Source organism: Phaethon aethereus (genome assembly GCF_964289735.1).
Source record: "Phaethon aethereus genome assembly, chromosome: 16".
In the NCBI taxonomy this organism is placed as follows: domain Eukaryota; kingdom Metazoa; phylum Chordata; class Aves; order Phaethontiformes; family Phaethontidae; genus Phaethon; species Phaethon aethereus.
This window is the reverse complement of record NC_138592.1, coordinates 3,818,235-3,841,278: the sequence shown is the minus strand read 5'-3', so window position 1 is coordinate 3,841,278 and position 23,044 is coordinate 3,818,235. Positions and strand designations below refer to the sequence as shown.

General features: G+C 52.0%; 1 protein-coding gene across 1 annotated transcript in view; it reads right to left on the bottom strand.

The window, feature by feature from the left end:
• Positions 1 to 23,044, bottom strand: part of LAMA5 (laminin subunit alpha 5) — a gene marked incomplete at its 3' end in the record, with an annotated part of 94,922 nt that overhangs the window by 18,076 nt on the left and 53,802 nt on the right. Inside the window, exons 9-38 of the mRNA XM_082007028.1 lie at positions 22,229 to 22,319; positions 21,356 to 21,490; positions 20,823 to 20,885; positions 19,348 to 19,488; positions 18,829 to 18,966; positions 18,434 to 18,568; positions 17,806 to 17,940; positions 15,755 to 15,892; positions 15,497 to 15,549; positions 15,206 to 15,305; positions 14,642 to 14,694; positions 14,124 to 14,229; positions 13,333 to 13,432; positions 12,982 to 13,138; positions 11,129 to 11,267; positions 8,160 to 8,302; positions 7,952 to 8,058; positions 7,074 to 7,227; positions 6,571 to 6,731; positions 5,882 to 5,990; positions 5,255 to 5,352; positions 4,508 to 4,709; positions 3,954 to 4,080; positions 3,621 to 3,760; positions 2,697 to 2,812; positions 2,213 to 2,424; positions 1,774 to 1,978; positions 1,402 to 1,546; positions 706 to 846; positions 145 to 306 (exon numbers count right to left, since the gene is read on the bottom strand). Coding sequence (XP_081863154.1) covers positions 145 to 306; positions 706 to 846; positions 1,402 to 1,546; positions 1,774 to 1,978; positions 2,213 to 2,424; positions 2,697 to 2,812; positions 3,621 to 3,760; positions 3,954 to 4,080; positions 4,508 to 4,709; positions 5,255 to 5,352; positions 5,882 to 5,990; positions 6,571 to 6,731; positions 7,074 to 7,227; positions 7,952 to 8,058; positions 8,160 to 8,302; positions 11,129 to 11,267; positions 12,982 to 13,138; positions 13,333 to 13,432; positions 14,124 to 14,229; positions 14,642 to 14,694; positions 15,206 to 15,305; positions 15,497 to 15,549; positions 15,755 to 15,892; positions 17,806 to 17,940; positions 18,434 to 18,568; positions 18,829 to 18,966; positions 19,348 to 19,488; positions 20,823 to 20,885; positions 21,356 to 21,490; positions 22,229 to 22,319 — 3,906 coding nt within the window. The remainder of the gene's footprint in view (positions 1 to 144; positions 307 to 705; positions 847 to 1,401; positions 1,547 to 1,773; positions 1,979 to 2,212; positions 2,425 to 2,696; positions 2,813 to 3,620; positions 3,761 to 3,953; positions 4,081 to 4,507; positions 4,710 to 5,254; positions 5,353 to 5,881; positions 5,991 to 6,570; positions 6,732 to 7,073; positions 7,228 to 7,951; positions 8,059 to 8,159; positions 8,303 to 11,128; positions 11,268 to 12,981; positions 13,139 to 13,332; positions 13,433 to 14,123; positions 14,230 to 14,641; positions 14,695 to 15,205; positions 15,306 to 15,496; positions 15,550 to 15,754; positions 15,893 to 17,805; positions 17,941 to 18,433; positions 18,569 to 18,828; positions 18,967 to 19,347; positions 19,489 to 20,822; positions 20,886 to 21,355; positions 21,491 to 22,228; positions 22,320 to 23,044) is intronic.

Here is a 23,044-nt window from a genome sequence, read left to right as displayed (position 1 = left end):
CACACCACCAAGATGGGGCAGAGCTGTCCACATTCAACCTGAGCGTAAGCGATGCCTGCATGTCAGTGGGCAGGCTGCTGGCACACGTGTTGGTGGGGTCAGGGATGTGCATGACTGCTGGTCCAGCTGCCACTGTGCTCTTACCCGGTCCCCAAGGTAGGAGCTGGGTGCAATCCAGTAGAGCTCCTGGTAGGCATCTGGGAGGTTCTTGAGATCAGCACGGAGGAGCTGCTCCCGCAGGCTCAGAGTCGTCGGCACTTCCTGGCGGTCGCTGCTCAACAAGAGCCACCCGTTCATGTCAACGAACTGTGGGGGAAGAGCAACCGTAGATCTTCTAGTCGAGCTACAGAAAGTATTTGGGTGCTAATGCTCCCAAAGAGCAAGTCCCAGAGCAGCAGAAAGGATGATAACAGGCTGACAACCTCACATACATCCTGATGAAGCCACTGGAAAGCTGAGTACCACCCCTGCCTCCCACCTGGCACAGCCCCCCCACGCCATGACTTTCCACCCTGCGAGACCCCAGAAACCAAGAAAACGGCTGGAAGTGGGAGACAGACACAAGGAGACAAAGACAAGCCTCCTCACAGTGTATCTTCCAGAGGAGTAGGATAAACGCAGGACACAGACCTGAGAGCAGTAGAGAGCCAGGCGGAAGGGAACACAACTGAACTGCAGGCTCTGGTGGCCCCCAGCCCCTCTCACCTCAGCTCGGTGCTTCTCAGCACTGCGGCAGCGATCAGTCGCACCAAAGCAGAAACACTTGGTGCAGCCCTTGGGGTTGCTGGCATCCAAAGAAAATGTCCCCAGGCGGCACTGGTCACACCTCGGGCCCTCCACATTCTCCTGGAAGACAAGCAAAGCTCAACAGCGTCAGCAGCTTCACACAAGCCTCAGTGGAGGACAGACACAGCTGTATGAGTGATCAAAACACAATGATGTGATGCTGAAAGACAATTAAGCAGTCCCTGAACAGGTTTGCTTGCACACCACCCATCAAACATTAAATTCACCTGGAGAAAGCACTTGTGAGCCCTGCAAAGGGACTGGAGCAGGCAGCACAGCAGCAGTTTGAGTTACCCTGCTGTCACACAGGAGCAGGAGTCAACAGGGCTGACAGCTTTATGTGCAACAGGCTCCGACACAGGGCTGGACCCAGACTGCCCATCTCCCCAGTGAGAGCCCAAAGAGTAAGCCTTCATGACCAGGGAAGATGGGGAGAAGGAGTCTTTCAGGGTGCTCTGAACCCACTACCACATGGGGCAGGCTGGCTGCAGCTCAGGCCAATAGGCACTCTCCTTCTCCAGCCCTGCTCCCTCCTGGCATGCCAAACACCCAAAGCCAGAGCAGGAGAGTTGAGCCAAGGAGAATGGCACTGCGTGAAGACATCGAAGGACTGACCTTACAGTGGCATTGCCCCGTAACCGGGTCGCACACGCTCGCTTCGGTGCCAGCCTGGTGGCAGTCACACTGCCGGCAGTTGGGATAGTGGTAGTAGCCAGGGGCACAGAGGTCACACTGTCGCCCGATGATATTGGGCTTGCACCTGGATGGGATGCAAGAGTCGCAGCATTAAAAACCTCTGCCTTGTGCTGCTGTGCGGAGAGCAGCTGGGCTTTCAGAGCTTCACCCACACTGGCACTGACACAATGTTGATGAGTATTTCCCCATCCTGCACATTTCCTCCCTGCAGCCTGCCAACGTGTCCCATCACTCCAGCAGGGACCACGGATGCTGCCAGATGTGCCCGGTGCCAGGACAGGGCTCCCTCACCTGCACTGCCCGCTGTCCACGTCGCAGCCTGGCTCTGTCAGCTCCTGCACACCAGGCCGAGAGCAATTGCAGTCCTCGCAGCCAATGAGGGGGTGGCAGCCAAAGGTCTGGGGCTCGCAGACAACACACTCTGGCTTCAGCGTGTGTGGCGGGCAGATGCACTGTCCTGTCACTTCATCGCAGAGACGTGTCCCGCAGTCGCAGGCTGGAAGGGGCAGAAAAGGGGCTGTGTTTGGGGGAGCAAGACCCAGGCAAGCCCAAGGAGAGCATGAGGCAATGAATGCAGAGCTCAACTGCTCTGTGGGCAGCTGGGCTGTTTTCATGCAAGTGGAGCCATTACAGGGCTGGAAAATGCAGCCATTTCCCAAATCAGCCTCAGCCCTCTAAGAGGCAAAACAGCAAGTGCTGGGAAAGCAGAGAGGGAGATGGGACAACTCACGCCTGCAGTTGGGGAAGCCCCAGTAGCCGGTGGCACAGCGGGAGCACTCTCGCCCGATGACGTTGGACTTGCAGGGACATTGCCCACCGAAGGGTTCGCACTGGCTGCCCCGTGCCCCTGCCTCGTGGCACCGGCAGGGCTGTGCCCCGTTGTTGTAGAAGAGGGAGAGTGAGATGGCAGAGTCGCGGCAGAACCTTGACGATGTGCTGGGGCTGCAGGGGAAGGCAGAAGGCATCACCCTGCGGCACAGCCTCCCTACCACCCCAAAATCCAACCGTATCTCCTACAGCAGTGGGTACTGAATTAGTCAGAGGGAGAGCTTGTGACACTGAGATCCCTCCAATACCCACAGGTTTGATCATTAGATAAGTAAAGCCTTAACCAGATCCCGCCCCTCCCACACACAAAGGGAACGGGTTTTTGCTCCCTGAGGAGTGTGCAGCCTGCAGACAGCACAGCAGCCACCCAAAGCCAAGGGTCTCACTTGATGTAGAAGCTGTTGATGCCACAGCTGCTGATAAAGTCGTAGGACTTGTCCAGGGGTTCCTCCTGCAGGTACTGAGAGCTGTAGCTGTCCTCAGGCACCACGAGAATGTAATCCTGCAAAGCAAGGACAAGATGGGTGAGCCAGGCTCCTTAGCTGAGCCAGACAGATGCAGTCCAAAATGAGCTCACTCAAAATGCACCTTTAATTTCTCATCAGCTCATCACTTGCTGGGACAGAATATAACACACGAAGTGCCTGAGTACTGGAAAGACCAGGGATCACCTCTCTGTTGAGGTCTGTCCATCATGGTCCGTCTACTCTAATGCTCCATGTGAGTGGTGGCCCAAATACACTGAAGTAAAAAAAGGGAGAATACTCCAAAAGGGCAGCACTGGCTGTGCATCAGCACAGAGGCAGGCAGTCACCATCATCTCAAACTCTTAGACATGAAGCCACCTGGGTTCCAAGTTTGTCTTTCAGCCATTTATCCAAATTTTGGTCAACCTTCTAGCCTGAGCGTAACAAAGGTCACCTGCTCCCATGACGAGACTTGCCTGCACAAACAATGCCAGGCGGGTGCAAAATATTACTGGGGTAGGAATAAGGCTTATTCTGGACTAACACAAGCTATGTATGCAAAGCAACAGCTTCTGTATCTGCCTTGCTTTGGTATTAAAACCACACAGTGAAGGATAACTGTCATATACAGACGCTGTCTCTGTGAATCCTGGCCTCAATTCTACACCACGAAGGTTGGAGATTGCAACTTTCTAGGGTAGTTCAGAAGCTGAGTGATGGTGGGAAACATTCCTGAGGTCACACAGTAACAAAAGTCCCCACAGACAAACTCCAGCCCTGCTGGAGCCGTGTGGCTGGAGCCTGGTCCAATATGCTCCAGGAGCCTCCCGGAGAGAGGCTCACCAGCCACAGCTGCTTGCCCTCTGGCACTTGAACAACCACAGCCAGATCATTATCGGTGACATCCAGGATAATCTGGTCCTCGGAAACTACCAGGCTCCGGCACCCATAGCCATGTGGGCAGAAAGTAGCATTGGTCTGACCTGAAAAGACAACAAACCTATTGGTTCCACATTTCCCTTGCAGTCCCCATCACACCCTCCCAGTTTGGAACAGATAAGTCAGCCTCGCTTCATCTTTGCACTCCTCAGTGAACCCACAGTTATCTTCTGGCATCAAAAACTTTCCAAGGCTTCCGTCTACTAGCAGCTTCCCCCAGGTCCCTGCTCTTCTCACCTTGCCAGATGCGCCCACCGTTGATTAATACTTCCACAGGGAAGGTGGGATGGTTGGGCTGGTAGTAGTGTAGGATGAAAGCGTAGCGTCCCAGGGTCTGGATCCGGCTATTAAACACAACAGCAGCCTGGCCCAAAACAGAACAAAGAGACAAAAATCTACATCCAATACCTGCACTCACAGCCAGGATGTTTTTTATTATTGCATAAATTTGTGCTCTTATTGCACAACTGTCAGGTTACAGACTGTCAGTTCTTGAGACTTTTGGTTAATCAACTCCTCCTGTCTCCACACTTCCCCCCTCTAACGGTGCCACTGGCAAAGCTTTTCCTGGGAGCCCAGAGAGCCAGGCAGGGTTGGATGCTAACACAGGCGAGATCATGGGAATTACAGGTTTAGGGACAAGTTTAAAGTCCAAATTAAATTCTGAAAATGCTAACTGCTAAATTGCTAATTGTTAAAGCTACTCAACAGAGAAGGAGAACTTCTCCCTGCCCCAGGTGTCCAGTGTCACAGCACCAACAAACCAGCCCAGCCCACACCCATCCCACTACCTGCAGTGGTTGCAGAAGGATGAGCTCTGCGGCAGGGTCCACCGCTGTGGGTGGCCGAGGTGCAGGTTCCACTGGGACCCCAGCTACAGCCACGTGAACAGCCTGAGCCAGGGGAATGTCAGGGGCAATGGGCAGAGCCTGGCCCTCCTCCAAAATGATTGACTGAGGAAGCTTCAGGAACCTTGAGGGAACACAGGAGCTGCTGCAAAACAAGGAGAAAATGGTGTGTAAAGATTTCCGAGAAGGAGAGAGAGAGGCTATGAGGCCCTGGCAGCAGAAGCACGCCCTGTAACACACAGCAGATGACAAAGCATGCCTGCTGAGGGAGACCTTTCTATCAAGACCCCTGGGGCTCTGGGACACGGGCTCAGTGGGAAGAACAGGAACCTTGCACAGGCTAATTCCTGTGCAAATACTGATTCAAAGCAGCATCAAGAATTCGGATACAGTGAGTGTCTCTTGCGGTATGTGAGCAAGCACAGGAATGCCTATTCAGGATGACATCTGAGTGTCTTCCACAGGAGGCAGTGTGGTGTTCAGGTAAAAGGACCAGCAGCCTAACTTCCAGTCCTTACTCCACTGCTGCCTGCTCAGCGGACACGGGCAAGGCGCTTTGCCTCAGCCACAGATTTCTTTCTCCTGCGTCAAGAACTGAAAAGGCTCCAAACCTGAGGGAAGTGGGGGAAGCAGCTGCTTTTGGAAATAGCCACATTCATGCTAAAACCCTGAGGCATCTGAGACACTTACCTGTTGGATGAGAATGTGCCATGGACGCTGATGCAATGCACCTTTGGCTCGATGAACTCCATGGTGAACTGTGCAGCAGGTATGAGGTACACTTTGTGCTGATGCACGTGAAAGAGAGAGATGCCCAGTTACAGGACAGCCTCTGCCACTGGGAGCCTACAGCAGTTTTTGTGCCCACCAGCGATCAGGCTGACCACACTAAGCACCTCCTTATCAGACACTTCAGCTAATGCATGGCAGGTTACACCTCTGTTTACTGCCCCTTCTTCCTTGGCACAAGCCCTAAGGCACTTAGGAGCTCCAGATATTTATGGGATTCTTCTACCCTTGGATAAGCAACTGTGAATGCCTTCAAGGTAAAATAGGAAGAGGCACTGCCACACTGCTGCAGAGCTCCCGCTCTGTGAAGAGCAGCTTCTTCTTCCCATTTTTTCCCAAATCCCAGTCCCACAACCTACTTCAAAACACACCACTGACCACATTCTCCACCTTGGACTGCTCTAGAAATAGACTAAGATCTAGTATCCATTCCAAATAGGACTAGAAAACCCTTCTACAGGCTAGGTACCATTCCTACCTCTCTTCCTTGCAACCTGCCAACAGAGCTGCCCTCTCAGGGAGCCTTACCAGGAAGAAGTCAGCCAGATCAGAGGTGAACCGAATGGCGGCCTCTGAGGTAAGTTCAAAAGTTGCCACGCGGCTCTGGGAATCTATAGCAATCCCTCGACAAAGGAAACTGTAAGAGAAACACAGACTCTGAAGCCAGCCTTTAGCAGGGTCATAACCCATTTCTTGTCTTGCCAGCTACGTGTCCTGAAGGTATTTATACAAAGTCCCTGCAAAATCTTTTGATGCTTTTTCTGGTAAGTCATGAGTGACGTTTCCCAAGGACACCCCAGACATTTGTTTCCTATCGCAAAAGTTGCAGTCTGAAGTCAGACTCTTTTACGGTAAGCGACAGAGTTTGACCTGCACCAACAGCTTCAATAAACCTGCCCATAGGCCATTCCCTAAATCAGGGCCCCCACCAATGTACCCAGCTGTAAACGGGAGCAACAGATTATCTCCTGGCAGAGGCACTAGAGGACTATGTTGGCACAGGTATTGTGCCAGGGATGCCATGTATTTCCCAGAGATGGACAGTCACTAAAATCCATGTCCAGCTAGAATGAGTTTGGACATACACAGCTTAGATGTACAATGCTGAGGCATTGCTTTGTTCATGTGATAAAGCAGAAAAAGCTCAACTGGGGGGACCTGTCCTTGCCATGTCAGAGGAGGACTGAACCCTTTCTCCATCGCAGAGCTGACCATACCTGTAGACACAGGGGTAGAAGATGAATGTGCCCTGCTGCATGGCTAAGTGCGGTGAGCTCAGAGCAATGCCCACTGTCTGCAAAGCATTGGTGTTGGCATACTCCACAACCAGCACGTATTTCCCAGGCTGGGCAACAGGCAGAGAGAGCTGGACTTCCACCTGGAGGACAGAGAGATGACTGAGCAGGGGTCTCCTCTCCCTCTCCCCATAGTGAGTATGTGCAGGATGCCTGTGCTACAAACCAGCCTCCTCTGCAGCTGAGGAGACAACAGGCCAACTCTTACTATATAGCACATGTGTCCTTGCAAGGCCTTTGCATGTGAGACACTGCTTTTGAGTGCCTTGAACAACAGGGCATGCAAGCACACAGCTGCAAGACTGAGGGGGCAACAGTGGGTGTACATGGGTGAAAAGCCCTCCCAGTAACCTGCCCAGACGGTGGGAGCAGAGGGATGAGTGTCACAGTGCCCACGTGAGGGATGAAACAGAGGTGACACTCACATCACTGCCGCTGCATGTCGCCATCCGCGGATGGGAGGGGGTGAGCTGCTCTGTAGGACACGCTCTGGGTAACCGGTTGTCCAGCCTGCACACCGCATCCACCCCTGATGCAGCAGGGAAGCTGTCCAGAGACAGGTACTTATACAAGAGGCAGCTAAAAACATTAAGAAAAAAAATACAAAGTATGTTTGGTACATCATGATTGTAAGAGTCAAAAGCACCCATGCAGCCTGATCCCAGCAAGATTTGCAAAAGGCTTTGCTCCAACATGAAGGCTCCACTTCCCAAAGGAACATCTCTGGTTAGCATGGGGCAAGAGATTGTGTATTATATGACCCATGAAGGCAGTAACAGCAGAAAGCTTCTCCCCTTGAAATGTGCTTTATCGTGGAGACCATTGCTATAGTGGAGGGGACAACTAGTGTTGAGAGCCCAACCAGCCTTCCTGCCAAGATGAATAGAGAGGTCCTGGACAGAGCAAGCAGATGCACCAAGATGCTCTAAGCACTACCAGACTCTGCCCATTCATTTTAAATAGTCCAGCAAGACCTAACTCATTGTAGCCATTTTCTAGGGCTGTTGACTGATATACAACCTGGCACTGGGAACCCAGCCTAGCAGAGGAGAGGGCTATGGTCTTATTGGGTGAGTTGGCCCTCCCAGGGTCCATGAGAACACAAAGACTGCCTGGGCCATGGATGAGATCTATGCATGGGCTTTCTGGAACAGCACGGGTTCAGCAGGTTTATCAACCACACCTACTAAGCAGTTTCATTGCATCCAGACCCTCACAAAGTGTGGACTGTATATATTTCTTAACCCCAGGCCAGGAGTTGCTGAGTAGGTCCCACACAGCACAAGAACGTGGAGATCCTTACTTCTGGGTGGCTTGTTCTGGGGCTGGCTGGTAAGTACATGGTTCTGTGACCTTTAGCTGCAGTATTGGAGCTTCATAGTATGAGCTGGGTAGCAAAACCAGATAGTCCTAGAAGGAGAGATGTGAGAGTTGGTTATGTTTGGGACACTTTCCCCCAGGGAGCTGCTGAAGCCCCCCGTGGTGGATGGAGCATGGGGGCTGGTCCTTACCAGCAGCACACCCTCTGCTTCAACAACCAAAGACCAGGTGTTGGGGTTGAGTACGAAGGGCTCCCCAAAGCTGTTCTGGGGGACGGTGACAAAGGCTGGCTCTGTGCTGGGAGCAAAGACAATCTGCTTGGTCTGCTCTGTACCTGGAGCGGGAGGGATGAGAGGCTGTGAAGGGACTGGGATGGAAAACCTGGGGCTTCAAATAGGCTATGCTCAGGGAAGCAGCTCTGTAGTGCAGTGGGGAGTCTGGGCTCCTGTTCTCTCAGCACAGCCGTAGCAGGTGCACCGTAATCCCACAGTGTCCCATAACACAGACATCCACTCTGAATCTGCTCAGCAGCTTAATGGGAGAAGAAAAAAAAAAAAAAATCATTGCAATCCTTAATGCTTATCCACAGCTCTCTGTGTGCTCTCCATCCCTGGACTACAAAGCACAGAGTATTGCATTCCAAGGAGCATTTTGCCAGCTAGAGAAGGAAGGAATTCATCTGTGAAGAATTTATTCTGACAGATAAAAAAAATTGCACAGGTACGTTCTTCCTTAGGGATATTCTGACCCCAGCTCCACAGGCGAGATACCTGTCTTCTGTCAAACTCTCAGACCCCCAAGCTGTGCTCCTGTCTTTCTTGCCAGCCACAGACTCTGCACCACAGATTTAGACATTAATTTTAACTGACAGGACAGAATGGGTTTAAGACCTGATCCTGCTGCTGTTGAACAGCTCCTTGGCTCAGCGGACAGTTCCATAACCTTTGAATTCATTAACTTTGGATGCAATAACAATACAGCACCTAGAAGCAGACTGTCAGCCTGTCTAGCAGTTTCAGGAATGTTTTGAAGAGCGTGGGGGAGAGGGATTCACCGAGTATGGCTGCATGGCGAGCAAATGAGATGAAGAAGGAAGTGGGCAATGTGGCACGCTGACTATCCTTGTGTGGTACATGGACATCAAGGCATAATGCAGCGGGCCAGAAGCTAAAGCAAGGGCTTGTGCTACTGCTGGAATGGGTCAGTCCCTTCCCACGTGTGCTAACTCTGCAACATGCCTGGCATCAGCTGAGGCTGAGCCCTCGCTCTCTCAGATAGGAAGCAAAGGTGAGGATGCAAGGAATGAAGAGATTTCCCTGAACAGGCAATAGGGTAGATTTCTTGACAAACTGAAGTTTCGCATCCCTTTGAGACGATATACAACTCAAACTGAGAAGGCTTCTGGAGGTGGGATGGGAGAAACCGGTCTGTAAATCATATACTCAGAAAAGGCTTCGCTTTTTGCAAGCCACATCTTCAAATTTATCTTCTTTCCAGGCTGCTTGTCCTTTACCATGTGAAGCCCATTCCACCCAGGCAGAAGGTGGCTCAGCACTTCTAGAGCCAATCTGGCCTATCAAGAAAGCTGCCCTCCCAGATCCCATTGCTTGTGCCTCAGTCTGGCAGCTTGCCTTCAGCACTAGAAAAATCAAATGTTGCTTCTGAGCAAGGAGGAAAGCACATTATAAGGCAAATGAGCTCTGCTGCTGGACAGGACAGATGAAATACTCCTTGACCTTTGTTGGGATCCTAAAGCATGAGCACGGTTCATGCTTTTCTTGTCTTTCTGCTGCATAATATGACTGGCTGTAAAAATAACCAGCTATGTTTCCTCTAAAAAAAAAAAGTAGAAAAATAATATCTTGGCATTTCAAACCTTGTAGATCACATCAAAGGCAAAACAACTTCTCTGTCAATTCAAGACTGAGGACAGAACTTCACACACTCATAAATTAGGTAGCTGGTGTCAACACCCTTGTGCTGTTGCACATATGGTCTGAAGGAAGAGCTTCAGCAGGACAGTATAGCTGTAGCATCACATGGAGTAAAATCAATCAGCCAACCACCCACAAGGGCACTCGCATGGCCTCACGTCTGTCCCCATGCAGTCTTGCTCAGATTGATTCCCAAAACATTTGTTGTCCAGGTGTCTAGGCTTGTTCAGCCATCTTTTGGTGGCTCTTTTTCTTCTCCAGCAGCTCATGGCTTGGTGAGAAGACACTGCACCAGTGCAATGCCTGTATAAGATGTGCAATTCCACACCACTTCCAAGCCCCACACCATGTGTGAAGCCAGCAGCCTGGTTTGGGAGAAGCGCAAGGCAAGGACAGGACTGCCACATGAGGGCACCTGCAAAATAAAACCATGTCCAGCTGCCAAAGTTTGGATCCGGTTCCCAGCACTTCGGCCGTTCGAGGTTTGTGGAAACTCAGTTCTACCTGGGGCACGCACTGGGGTGATCTCCAGCGCTGGAAAGGTTGTGGAATCGTACAATAGCCTTATCTCACACCAGCCTGGCTGATAACAGTCCTCAGTGCACAGCCCCAGGACTGCAGGCCAGCTTGCTGCTGCTTTGTTAAATAAAAAGGGCTGCAAACTCAAATCAGCCTTTCAATTGGAAGGGCAGAACTAATGGGTAAAGCCATATGGAATTGTCTTCTGGAAAAGATGATGCAGAAGGTTGCCTGGGATGGGGAAGAGGTGGCGATGGTGCAGGGGAGCAGAGCAGTCTGGGATCCTTACCTCTCCTTCGTGGCTGATAAGCTGTAATTTTGCCATACACAGTGGCCCCTCCTGAATTAATATACCTCAGGATGACATGGAACAGATAGAGCTCTGCCTCCTTCACGTTTACAGTGACTCTGATTTTATTCTGTAAAAAGCAAAAAAGCACACGGGGCACACATCACTGGGGGGCCAGCTCCTGGCCGTTCACCAGCTCTGCGGGAGAGCCTTACCCACCTACCTACCTGCCTGCCTGCCTGCCTCTCTTCCCCCTCCCTCGCCATCCCATGGCACGGCCCTGGCCGGCCACCTGAGATGGGCACACTTGGGATGGGCACACCTGGGACGGGCACACCTGGGGCAGGAGAAGGGGCAGAGGAGCAGTGTCGCAGCGTGGGATGCTCTGAGTTAGTCTAGAAGTGAAAAATGCACTTACAGTTGCCACAAACATTAAACTTTCCTTCCTCAACGACCGAGACCCTCCCTTCCACACTGGCGGGCCCCCGGCTGACGTAGCGGAAGACGAGGCGGAAGAGGTCGGGGGAGGTCACATTGAGAGTCACCACTACCTTGGGCTGGTGGGAGAGAGAAAGGGGAGAGAAGCAGAGCACACCTTCAATTACCTCCACCACCACCAGCTACCAGCCCAAGCGCAGCCGCTCGGCTCACTGCTCCCAAAGCAACATGCCACAGCGCAAGGAGGAGACAAGCACACCAGCCCTACTGCACAGTCACAGCATGGGCCCCTTGCAACGTCGTCCCTTTTGGGGCCAGCCACCAAGGCAGCACAGCAACCTGTCTGCATGAAGGGGAAGGCTCTGGAGGATGCTCTGGCACAGCAGGGTGCTACCCTGGGGCATACACCATGCCAGAGGAAAGGTTTTAAGAAGTTCTTGCTTTTGTTATTGGCATGTTGCTTTTGGGCTTAGTGTGCTGTAACCAGCCAGCAGGTACCAAATGCTGAAGCACCTGCCCTTGTGCTTACAGGTCTCTGCCCAGATGCCTACAAAGAAGGCTGTAAACAGAGCTGGTGCCTTGTCCCCAGGAACCCGCAACGCTAAGGACTAGTGGTGCTAAGGGAATGTGCCACTGATGGGTGCATCAGCCCTCTGCCTGCCTGGACCAGGTTCAGGAATACTCCAGTTAAGCAGATGCTTAAGTCCAACCCATTTCAAAGAGATCTAAGCACCTTGCTTCAATACCCTCCTGCCTACAGGGCAAAGCTGGGGTCTGCCCCCAGAGACTCCTAATGAAGGTTGTGTGTTCCTTGAAGCTCCAGTAACACAAATCTTCCCACTAGAGAACAAACTGGAAGGGTTTTACAGAGAGGAAACTACAGGTGAGACCTGCCAGCAGAAAGCCATGTGCTAGCCTTTCTGTCAAGGCCTATTTCTATCTCAAATGCCAACACTGGATGCAAAACAAAAGCCCTGAGCTTGAGCTTCAGCATGAGCTCCATCCTTAAGCTTGAAGGCTGGGAGCCTACCGGAGTTAGTTGCTTAGCTCCTACCTACAAATTCAACGGGAAATGGCTAACACGCTTGGCCCCTCTGTTATTTTACCTAAGCATGAAAAAGTGAAGAAAACTGAAAGTACACACACCAGACATAAGGAACATCTTACGTGGGACAAGACTGTCAAAGAATTGCTGCCCTTGCACCCCATCCCCAAACATACACACGCACACACACACACAGAGGCAACACTTCTGCAGGGGCCATGCAGAAGAATCCACCAAGGAGAAAAAAGGATCAACAGATGAAATAGCTTCACTTCTAGGGCTCAGGCAACTCCAGGTTAGTGTAAACCATCGTTACAGCAAACCATCTAACAGCAAGAGCAGAGGCAGAACAGTAACAAGAGGTCCAAGCTGAACATGGCAGTTAAGGAGGAGCTAATTTATTTTTGGAAAAGGGAGGGAAGGTTATGCAGACATTGCAGGAAAGAGCAGTGTCAGATGAAAGAGCCGCAAGGAAACCCAGAGATAGTGTTTATAGACATCCCTGTAAGTAATCACCAAGCTACCACCATTGTCTAACCGGATTAGGATGTCAGGGGATTCCCAGTTTAGGATCTTTTCCTTCATCAGTCTATGCCATCCCCAGCACTACAGGAAATATCTGTGCGAACAGGCTATATATACACTGTGCTGTTTACATTGGCCATCATGTGATTTTGGGGGTTTGAAAAGCACTTGGGGTGAAAGCTGTGTGCCAAAAGCACGTCAGTCCCCCACTGGCCGCATCCTCCCCAGGGGGAGCCAGGCTGTGATGGAGACACCAGGCATACCTGGATGGAGGACATCTGTGCGTATCCTCGCCAGCTGAAGCCCTCAAACTCCAAGGGGTTGTAGCCAAAACGCACAGCCCGCCCGGCCGGTGTGGTGCCTTCCTCCAGCTCAAATTTCAAGTGGTGAAGATCAGGGAAATAATGGTCCCGTGCAGGTCTGAGGAAGAGAGAGAACACCATTACCTGCCAAGCTACCTGGAGGGAGAGGCAAGAGGACACCTCCACCAGGCACATGGCTGATGTGGCAGCAGCCCAGACAACGAGGTCCCCATCCTTGTGGTGGCCGAGGACACCATTCCCGAGGGAGAGAAGGCACAGCACCCCAAGGTTCATCTCCCGCTAGCAGCTTACTGGGTGCAGGTGGGGCCACGTGTGCTCTGCCGGCAGCGACAGGCTCCGCTCCGCTCCTCGCAGGATGGCCCCAGGGACCCGCCGACGTCGCACCGGCAGCCTGCGGGCAGGAAGCGCCTGTTTACATTCCCGCCACACTAACGAGCTCCTGGTCACTAATCAAAGGCGCGCCCCAGCAAGCGAGGACACTGGAGCCGCTATTTTTATTCCATTGTATCCATTTTCATATTGGCCCCAGCTCCACTTGGATCAGCTCCTCTTCCACCTCAGCGCCGAGCTATTTCCAGACGGCTGACGGCTGCGGGAGGAGCAAGGTCTGCAAACCCTCATGGCTGGGTGCCGCAGCCCTGCCGCCAGCAGCAGCCTTGCTCCCTCTTCCCAGCCCTGCCTGGACCGGCTGAGAGTGGCCGGATCTCATCTCTCCCTACTACCCATGGGCATGATGGAGAGCAGCCAACCTCACATGTCCTGTTCCCAAGAGGAGGAAGGGGTAGAGCTGCAAGGACATGGCCAGTGGTTAAAACACAACAGTGTCTGGCACCCAAGGGGGCACTTTTCCTGGCCTGTCATTCTCCAATCTGAGGGACCTATGCCACCTACAGTGGCAAAACCACGAACTGAGGTTTCCAGATCCACAGCAAGACCCAGTCCCTACTCTGGGCCATAGCATGATCAAAAGCAAGAGGTGGGACATCTCCTGCCCCTTCTCTCCAAGGTCAACAGTCAGTTGGTATGTGCAGAGCCGCTTGTGGCCCCCCCTGCTTCACCCAACACATCATGAAGGGGGTCACCTTGGCAGCCAAAGTAATTTGCATTCTCCATATTGAAGTAGCCGTCTTTGCACGCTGAGCAGAGCTGGCCGCAGATGTTCGGTTTGCAGAAACACTGGCCATCTCCCTAGGAGAGAGCAGGCATGGAAGCTCATTCCCTCCCATTGCTCGTCACGGCGAAGCTGTTTCTCAGTTATTTGGGTCCTAGTCTGAGACACTGGAGAAGCATTTTGAGTTTCATGCTCTACACTGCTTCCTGCGCGTGGGTGGGCCAGATAAGGGCCAGATAAGTTAAATTACCCAACAATGCAGGCAAACAAAAATCCAGGCATCCTAGGCCAGACCCAGAAATATTTAGGTGCCTAATTTATGACAGGTCTTAATCTTATGTTCTCATGCAAGCCCGGATTGTGGTGCAACCTTTGAGAGCTCAGTGTCAGGAGCGGCCTCTCCAGCAGCTGCTAGGAGAGACAGAGCTGAAACATTCCCAACATAGCACATGCTCAGAAGCGCCTGGAGGCAGAAAGGAGCAAACCCACCTGCTGGCACTCCGCGATTCCGCTGATGGTGCCCTTGGTATCACACTTGCAACCTGGAGAGTGGGAGATGAACAAGAAAGCCAGAAGATCAATCAGGCCCTGAGAAGCTCCCTGATGGGGGACAGTACCCACCACGCTAGAGGATACCAGCTGGGATAAGAGGAGCTGGGAACTGGTCAAGTAAAGGGTAGCACTGCACAAGGGCTGCCTGTTCATTTTGTACAGTTACTGTTGAGAACACAACTACCAAAGACATTTGCCTTTTCTGCGCATTTGGCCATGAAAAATGAAGTGTGCAAAGTCTGCAGGGAGGGCTGAGAATGACACAACTACGTTGCACGAGCCCTGTGTTTCATCCCAAGTAAAAAGCTCCAGGCTCTTTGCTCTCTTCAGGTGGGGGTTACCCAGACCACTCCAGCATTGACATGTCACTTCAGGGTGAAGAAGGAAGGAAGGGTACCACTTCTATCCAGCAGTGATGGTCCCCACTGGCTTGGGTTTGGGTCTTGTGCCATTACAACATGGAGGGGACTTTCTGGGGCTATGCAAATGCCATTTCCTTACTCATGCAGCCATAGGGGTTCTCTGGAGTCAGGTTCCAGTATAAGGGCTTGCATCTGTCACAAGATGGGCCTTCAACATATGCCCGACACGCACAGGAGCCCTGAGGAAAGGGAGAGGGAGAAAAGAACAGGTGAGAATTTGCGGCACAGTGGCTGAACATGGTGTCTGCTACTCTGGTGTGGGTGATGATTGTTTTCAGGCTGTGCTTAAGGGAGGACTTGGGCTGAAGTGAGTAAAAGGGGATCACACAAAAATGACCTGCAGGGGTTGGTGGGTTCATTTGATACTCACCGGGGACAGCGAGGGATCTGCAGTCACCAACCCTGCTGGGTTACAGGAGCCCACTAGAAAAGAGAGGTACAAGGAGGAATTTATAAAGAGATAGCTCACACCTCAGCTGTTCCTAAAGGGGGTTCTTTCTTCCCCTGCAAAGCTCTTGGGGGATAATAAGCCCATTCCAACCCAAACTATTCTATGATCTACCAGCACCGCACTGCTATGTCCCAAGACACCAGAGTCCCCCCGCATCAGGAAGGAGAAGAGGGCTACCTTCACACTGTGGAAATCCATAGGCGCCCGGCATGCAGCTATCGCAGCGCAGTCCCGTCACTTTGGGCCGGCAGCTGCACTGCCCTGTCTCCTGGTCGCAGGTGCTGTGCAGAGAGCCCTCCCGGGAGCACTGGCAAGCTGTGAAAGAGGGGAGAGCAACTGCTGGAGCTGCAGGGCACAGGGACTCCTGCATTCAAGGTTTCCCACCAGCAACCTCTTTTGCCTGCCTGACCTTCACCACCATCGAAGCAGCCAGAAACATGGGTTATAAATAACATACCAATTCATTCTTTGCTTTTGGTTAAAAAGAATCCCATCTTTTAAGAAAAACAATAGAAGCTGCAATGTTTACCACACCTATTCATATACATTTATGTATATTTTGGAAGACAGGGAGAAGTTTTGGTTAAGGAAAAGGGGAATATGTGATCTCATCCCCAAAAGATCGCAACTAGTGACAGATCAGACCCTACAAAAGCCCATTTGCACCCAAACACCCAAGAGCAGCATTTGGTCATCAGGGTCTGCCTTGCGGACATTGTGCACGGGCAGCAGGCCAGCAACAGAGTCATGGCACTGCCAGCAGCCGAGGGCAAGGGCAGGGCAATGGCTCTGCGGCTTCCTGCGTGACCTGCCTCCTGCGGACACACGTAGAGATCATGCTGCCCTATCGAATGAAAGGTCAGCAAGCTGCCAGGGAGCGGCCCATGCCCTCCTCACCCAGCCAGCACTCCTCAAATCCTTGTCAAAGGGTATGTTTTAGACACCCCCAGACTAGGTAATAGCAAAATATTGCTCATAAAACAACAGATAAAAAAAGAATAAAATCAGGTTCTCCTCTTCTGTCCTTGCTGTGACTCCTCGACAGCTCTGCAATTTGGACACTGCTTTACGAGACAGGATAAAAAAAAAAGTGATTACTGAACTCCTGTGAGACCATTTCATCTATGCCTCCAGCCTCTTCAAAGGCATATTGCCGGCATCAGCATTTGCAAGCAGTGCTCTGCCAGCTGGCCGTGGCTCAGGCATCTACATTTAGTATGGTGCAAGAGGGTGATGATGCTCTTTTGTTGCTTCAGGGAAATTGTATCACAGATTATTTTTTAATGAGCAGTAAATTCTTGCTGGGAGACATAAGAGTACATCTGGCTTCCACTCAGACTGCTGACAGGGAGGGAGATGGGGACACTCTGCCCAGGGCTGCAGAGGGCTACTCAGAGTATCTGGGGCCACAGGCATTGCTCAGCCCTGGCACCTGCAGCTCTGCTCCAGGAGCAATGCACTGCCCTGGACCTGTATGCAAAGCTCTGACTGTGCCAGCAGACACGTTGAATTTGGGGCCGACATGAAACACCAAATCCTGATTCTCACTGTTCACCCTGTCGTACAACCATACTCCTATTGGCTTCAGTACAGTTGCTCCTCCTGCGCATTGGCATGAACCACGGTGGAGTAAGCCCTGAAGAGGCCGGATGTGTCCTGTGAGCCACATCCGAGCACCTCATGGCACCAGGGTATAATCTGAACATGTGGTTTGGGACTTTGCTTACACTCCTCAGAGCCCTGCTCTCGCTGCAGGCACTCAAGCCTGAGGACAGGCAGATGCAATTCAGCATGTTTTGTGTGCATCGGCAATGCACACAATGCTTTTGGAGAGACAGTCTGAACCACAGCTGCTCCCCAAGTCATACTCTGTAGGTCTGTTTCTTAATAGGTCACTGGATTAGAGGCTGTATGACCAGACTGGGTTTTACTTCCAAACCAAGCAGGCAGACCCAAGCTCCTGCTGTTAGTGCCAGTGAATGAACTGGGGGAGACAAACCGCACAGCCTTTGGGGAAGCATTTCTTCAAGGTGTTTACTCATTATAGAACACACCTGTTGGACGAGATAGCCAGGTGAACTATGCACAAGAAAACTGACTGCTGCTGCAAGAGCCAACTATATTCATATGCAAACCTGGGAGACAGGTTATGGAAAGGAAAACCATTACAAAGGCAGCAGTCGTACCTACTCCCTTCCCTCCCCTGAGATCTGGCGGTGGTTACTCACGTGTGCAGCTGGGGTACCCGTAGAAGCCTAGGGCACACTGGTTGCAGGTGTGTCCTGCAAAATTCATGTGGCATCGGCATTGGCCAGCTGGGCTGCAGTTGTTGTCCACTGCACCCCGGGAATCGCAGGAGCAAGCTGTAAGAGCAGGACTCTTAATAGTCTCATGAAAGGTGTGACCCATGGCCAGCTGCTGCTGGTCTGAATTGTCATTCAGCCCCACAGGAATTAACTATTTCCATCAGAACTAAATTAATTTCTTATTGCCCTCGAAAGACAGGCAGTATTTTCAGCTACAGTTATGGCTGTACCAGGAAAATGCCACTGAGGGTTTTTTACAGCCCATTCAACATTCCTCAGTAGTTTAGTAGGATAATGCACTAAAAAGACAGACAAAAAAAGGCATAAGCGGAGACACCAGGTCACAGCAGGGCTGTGATGAGGAAGTGTGACCGATAAAAAGTGCTTTGTCTTCCAGGCTTTGGCATGATCCATGACCTCCAGAACAAGACTGCTAAATTCAGTGCAAACCACAGGGGTTTTGATTTTGAGAAACACCAAAGCCTTGCAAAAATAGGCATGTTTTTCAGAAGGTGACAGACCAGCAGGAACTGAACATTAATGTCCTCACCATAGCAGTGGGGGTAGGAGTGGTGCCCAGGACTGCACTGCTCGCACTGCGGCCCAGCGAACTCAGGTTTGCAGAAACACCTCCCGACGGAGTCACAGCCTCCCGGCAGCGTCCCGACCGCGCTGCAGCCACATACTGCAACAGAAAGAAACTGTTTGCCCTGTGCTGGGAGCATGGGGCAAAGCTCATGGCAATGTGTTTGGTTTCTTTTTCTTCTGAGGTTCTCAGATGGGCATTTAGGTGCTTCTCTAAGAATCCAAACTGTCGATCTCTGCCCCTTCCACATATCCTCCAAAACACTGACAAAACCACTTCCCAGTCCTCCTTCAAAACCCTGCCAGAAGACTCTGGCTTTGTGCGTGCCCACCCAGGCCCATGGGAGGACAGATACGCACGCTGGCACAGAGGGTAGTTGAAGTAGCTGGGAGCACACTGGTTACACAAGTGCCCTTCAAATCCCGTTCGACACAGACACTGCCCTGTCTCGCTGTCACAGGTGCCATCGTACTGACCGGGGCCGGAGCACTGGCAGGCTGGAAAGCAACAAGGGCACTAGTAAATAAACAGCTGCTTTGTCTTTCCCCTTCCCAGGAAAGGAAGCAGAGTGCCTGTTCCTCTGGGGTAGAAATGCAGTCGCTGGAGAAACCATGGGGGACACAGCTGACAGCAAGCATGCCTGGCCCATAGCTCACATCCATAGGGAATTTCTCAACAGCCCCCCGCAGGCTGGGAGGATGCTGGAGGGTCAGAGCTGGGTGGAAAATACCAGCAAAAGTCATGGGAATTTGTTGCTTGGAAGTGGGGCTGGGGAATTCCTCCTCCCCGGCTCAAGTGGGGGACGGGGAGAGGCACGCTCCCCCCCCAGCAGGGAGGCAAGCAGGGCGAGCTTGGGGCCATAACCCCGAGTCACTCACGCTGGCAGCTGGGTCCGTAGTGGCCTGGGGCGCACTGGTCACAGTGTGTTCCCTGGAAATTGGGTTTGCACACGCACATCCCCACCCGAGGGTCTTTGCGACAGGCATTGCCTTCTGTCCCACCGGCGTAGCAATCGCAGTCTGGAGTGGGGGCACACAATAAACACCACCACACATGGCTGTCAGTTCACCTTTGCTGCTGGGCAGAGGTCCCATAAGGACAAGGAAGGAGTTGCCATGAGAAGAAACAGCTAAAGTATTTGTCTCCTAGCAGCTTTCCCACCAGATGCCAATGTTTTAACCAAACTCTGCTCAGGCAACCAGCACACCCGGCTCGTGGGGTCGCAGGGTGGTTGGGAGACCTCAGCCTCACGCCCACGTGCAAGGTGCTGGACGGGCAGCAAGGCAATGCAAAGGCTGCTTGCACAAGCCCAGACAGGGCTGATTTTGTGCAGTGCTGCCCAAGAGCTGTGTGGGAATAACCAAAGCTTTTGGCTAAGTAGGGTGGGGTTTGGGGTTTCTCTCTGTTCACTCCATGCTCAGCTGCATCTGAGACATACCCACTGCCAGAGCAGGCAGTGCTGGGCCAGCAGCGCTGAGGAACCTGGGCCAGCCCTGCCCAGGGCAGCAGTGTGGGGTGCTAGGCTGGGAGAGGGAAAGGCAAAAATCACCCAAGAACCAGAGGGAGGGGGAGGCAGGGAAATGAGAAGGGAAGTGAGAAATTCCAGCTCAGGAAAGAAAAACCTGCCTGGAAGATACAGAGTTTAAAATATCAGAAGGAAGGAAAAGGTTATCTGAAGCGCACTGGGGAGCATGAGACAGAGGAGGACTTGGTGGGAAAAAGATGAAAAAAAAGCACAAGAGAGGAGATGAACTGAGAAGAGTGACCATCAGAGAAGAGGGAGGTGGAGGGGAGCAGGGATGAGGGCACGGGTGAGCTTCCAAAACAACAGAGAAAGCGAGACGGAGCAAGCGGCCGCCTGTGCACGCTTCCCAGGCTCCCGCAGCAGTGCTACCCGCAGCTTCGTGCAGAGGGGGCCATCGGCATGGACACGCTGTGCTGTCCACCACATGGAAAACACGGGGCATGCAGGTGTGGCAGAAGGACAGGCCTGTATCTAAACCCAGAGGCCGAGATTTAGGAGAATCCAGCTCAGCCACAGCCCTTCTGTGGTCTTGGGGGGAGCTCCTTAAAGGGAGGCCAGAAGGGATGTACCCACACGGCCTAGACCCCAGAAAAATGCACACAATCACATGGTCACTCTGGGCTAGTTTCCCTGTCAATAAAAAGGGGATCATAAAACTTCCTTTCCCCACCCCTCAGCTGCCTCCTCTCAGAACCACTCTGTCAGGGCTGTCTCTTAAAACATATGTGCCCAGTAAGCTCAAGACCTGATCTTGCATTGGGTGGTGAGATATAAGAGCAATAATAGCGTGGTGATTGCCCAAGCAGCAAGGAAAATTGCACTGCTTACTTATTATTTGTCCCGCAGGGAGCACTTGTTCTCCAGTATCGTTGTGAGCGAAAGCTGGAACGGCTATGCAGAAAGAGAGACATTGCATAGGTCATCACACACACTCAAAGAAATCCTGTCAGGATATCAATAGGTTGACAGTCCCAAAGCTGAACAGGCTAAATGAAAACGTGGAACATGGAACAAAGTGCAGACATGCCACTAAACAAAGATCCATTACAACCATTTTAACCTGGGCTCTGGAAAGATGTCTTTCACCGAAAGTGAGAGATGAGACTCCAGCCAAATGGGAAACTCCCATTGACTCCAGAAAGCCACGTTCAGCCCAGCTCAGTTCTGGTCCAGCTTCCACTGAAGATAAACGTGGGCTTGTTCCCACCTGCAGGAACTCTTCCTGGGACAGGAGTGCCATGTGGCACAGGGGAAGGGCACACGGGGAGCAGCCCCAACTGGAGCTGTTGGCTCTTCCTGCACCCACTGAGCCTGTAGGGTCCCAGACCTGGCCCCTTCACAGCCCCGCACCCCCCACTTACGGTAGCAGTGAGGGAAGTTGAGGTATCCCTCGGCACAGGCATCACAGTGCTCCCCGGTGTAATTGGGCTTGCAGTAACAGCGGCCGGTCAGGTCCTCGCAGGTGCCATCGGTGAAGTCAGACTCACAGTTACAGCCTGCAGAGAGGGACGAGCCGGCAGTGGCTGTCACCAACTGAAACCCTTGGCCAGCCATGAACACAACAGCAGCGTCAGTGCGATACAGAGCCTCTATAAGAGACCCCGCCATCTGCTGTAAATTTTCTCAAAAAATAAAAAGTGCAATTTTGCCTCTTCAAAAGGTGTCTGTCTGGCTAAGAGGAACTGCTCCCACTGTACTTGTCCCAAGTAAAGCAGCACAGCCCCAACTTGCTTCTCTGGGAGACCCCAATTTCGCCGGAGAGGTGGTAGTGGAGTGCAGAACAGCCAATGTGTCACAGCTACCAGACCAAGCTGGGCTCCTCAGCAATACAGATATAACCCAGTGCTGCCTAGAAATCCCTGTCTTGGCACATGGAGAGCAATGGTCTGCAAGTGCCAGCTGAAAGGACACAGAGATGATAGCTAAGACTGGACTGCCCTGCAGGCAACAGCAGGGGTAACAACACATTTTTAGCTCATTCCAGCCTTAGAACATGCCACCACTTCTGATTTCATGGATGCTGCAGACTGTCTGCACGTACAGATGGCTGCATGCGCACATACATTTCCATGGGCAACACCCGCTGCAGCAGGAACTGCCCACACAGTCACTTCTCTTATTGTGCTGGACTCCTTACACCAGAAAAATCTCTCAGCCCAATCCTTCAGACCACTCTCCCCAGTGTCATCAAGTCCAAGCAGGCATCTACAGCCTGCAGAGGAAATCACACTCACGATAGCAAATGTATGGAGAGTCGATCGGGTGGTCAGGGGACCGGTAGTATCCAGGGATGCACCTCTCACAGTTAATGCCAGTGGTGTGATGCTGAAAGACAGTGGGTTAGAGGGGCATCAGTTCCTCTGCCCTCAGGTTTCATGTTCATCTGCTGGATTTACTAACAGCTTCAGGGTCCAGAGGGAGTAACTCAGAAGTGTCAGCACAGAGAAGACCTAAATCTGCTCAAAATTCCACATACAACGATTTGAAAACAAAGCATTTCCTGCAAACTGTGTATCCTCCCGTAAGCCCAGTCTGAGCTTCAGGTTCATATCTGACCTCAAGCCCATTTCACTTGCTTCAGGTGGTAAAATGTTCTGACCAGTTTGTGCTAGGAGAATGGGAGCAATCTGTTTCCTCCCAGCAAGAAAGCACAGCTAGAAGTTTCATACCACTGCATGAATTAACGAGCTCATAGTTACCTTGGGAGTGGAAGAGCTACTTTCTCACTTTCATTGGGAACTTCAGAGACCAAGAAGATTGGCATTTTGGTGGTCAGAGAGGTTGCATCCAGAGATGCACCTGTGCACTGCAAACTAGGCAGGGACTTCCCTATGTGCTCAGTACCAACCTGTCCCTCCTAATGCTCAGCTCCTCAGAAGACCTAACCCTAAAGCATCAGAAGGGTAATGGTACTACCCAGGGGACAGCTAGGAACCCCAGTGCTGTTTTCATTACCGGTGCACACTCCTTTAATCTATGGCAAAGAGACTAAATTTCCAGGGAGAGACCTAATTAAGATAACAGAGGATGTGAAGGGGTTGGCGGAGCTG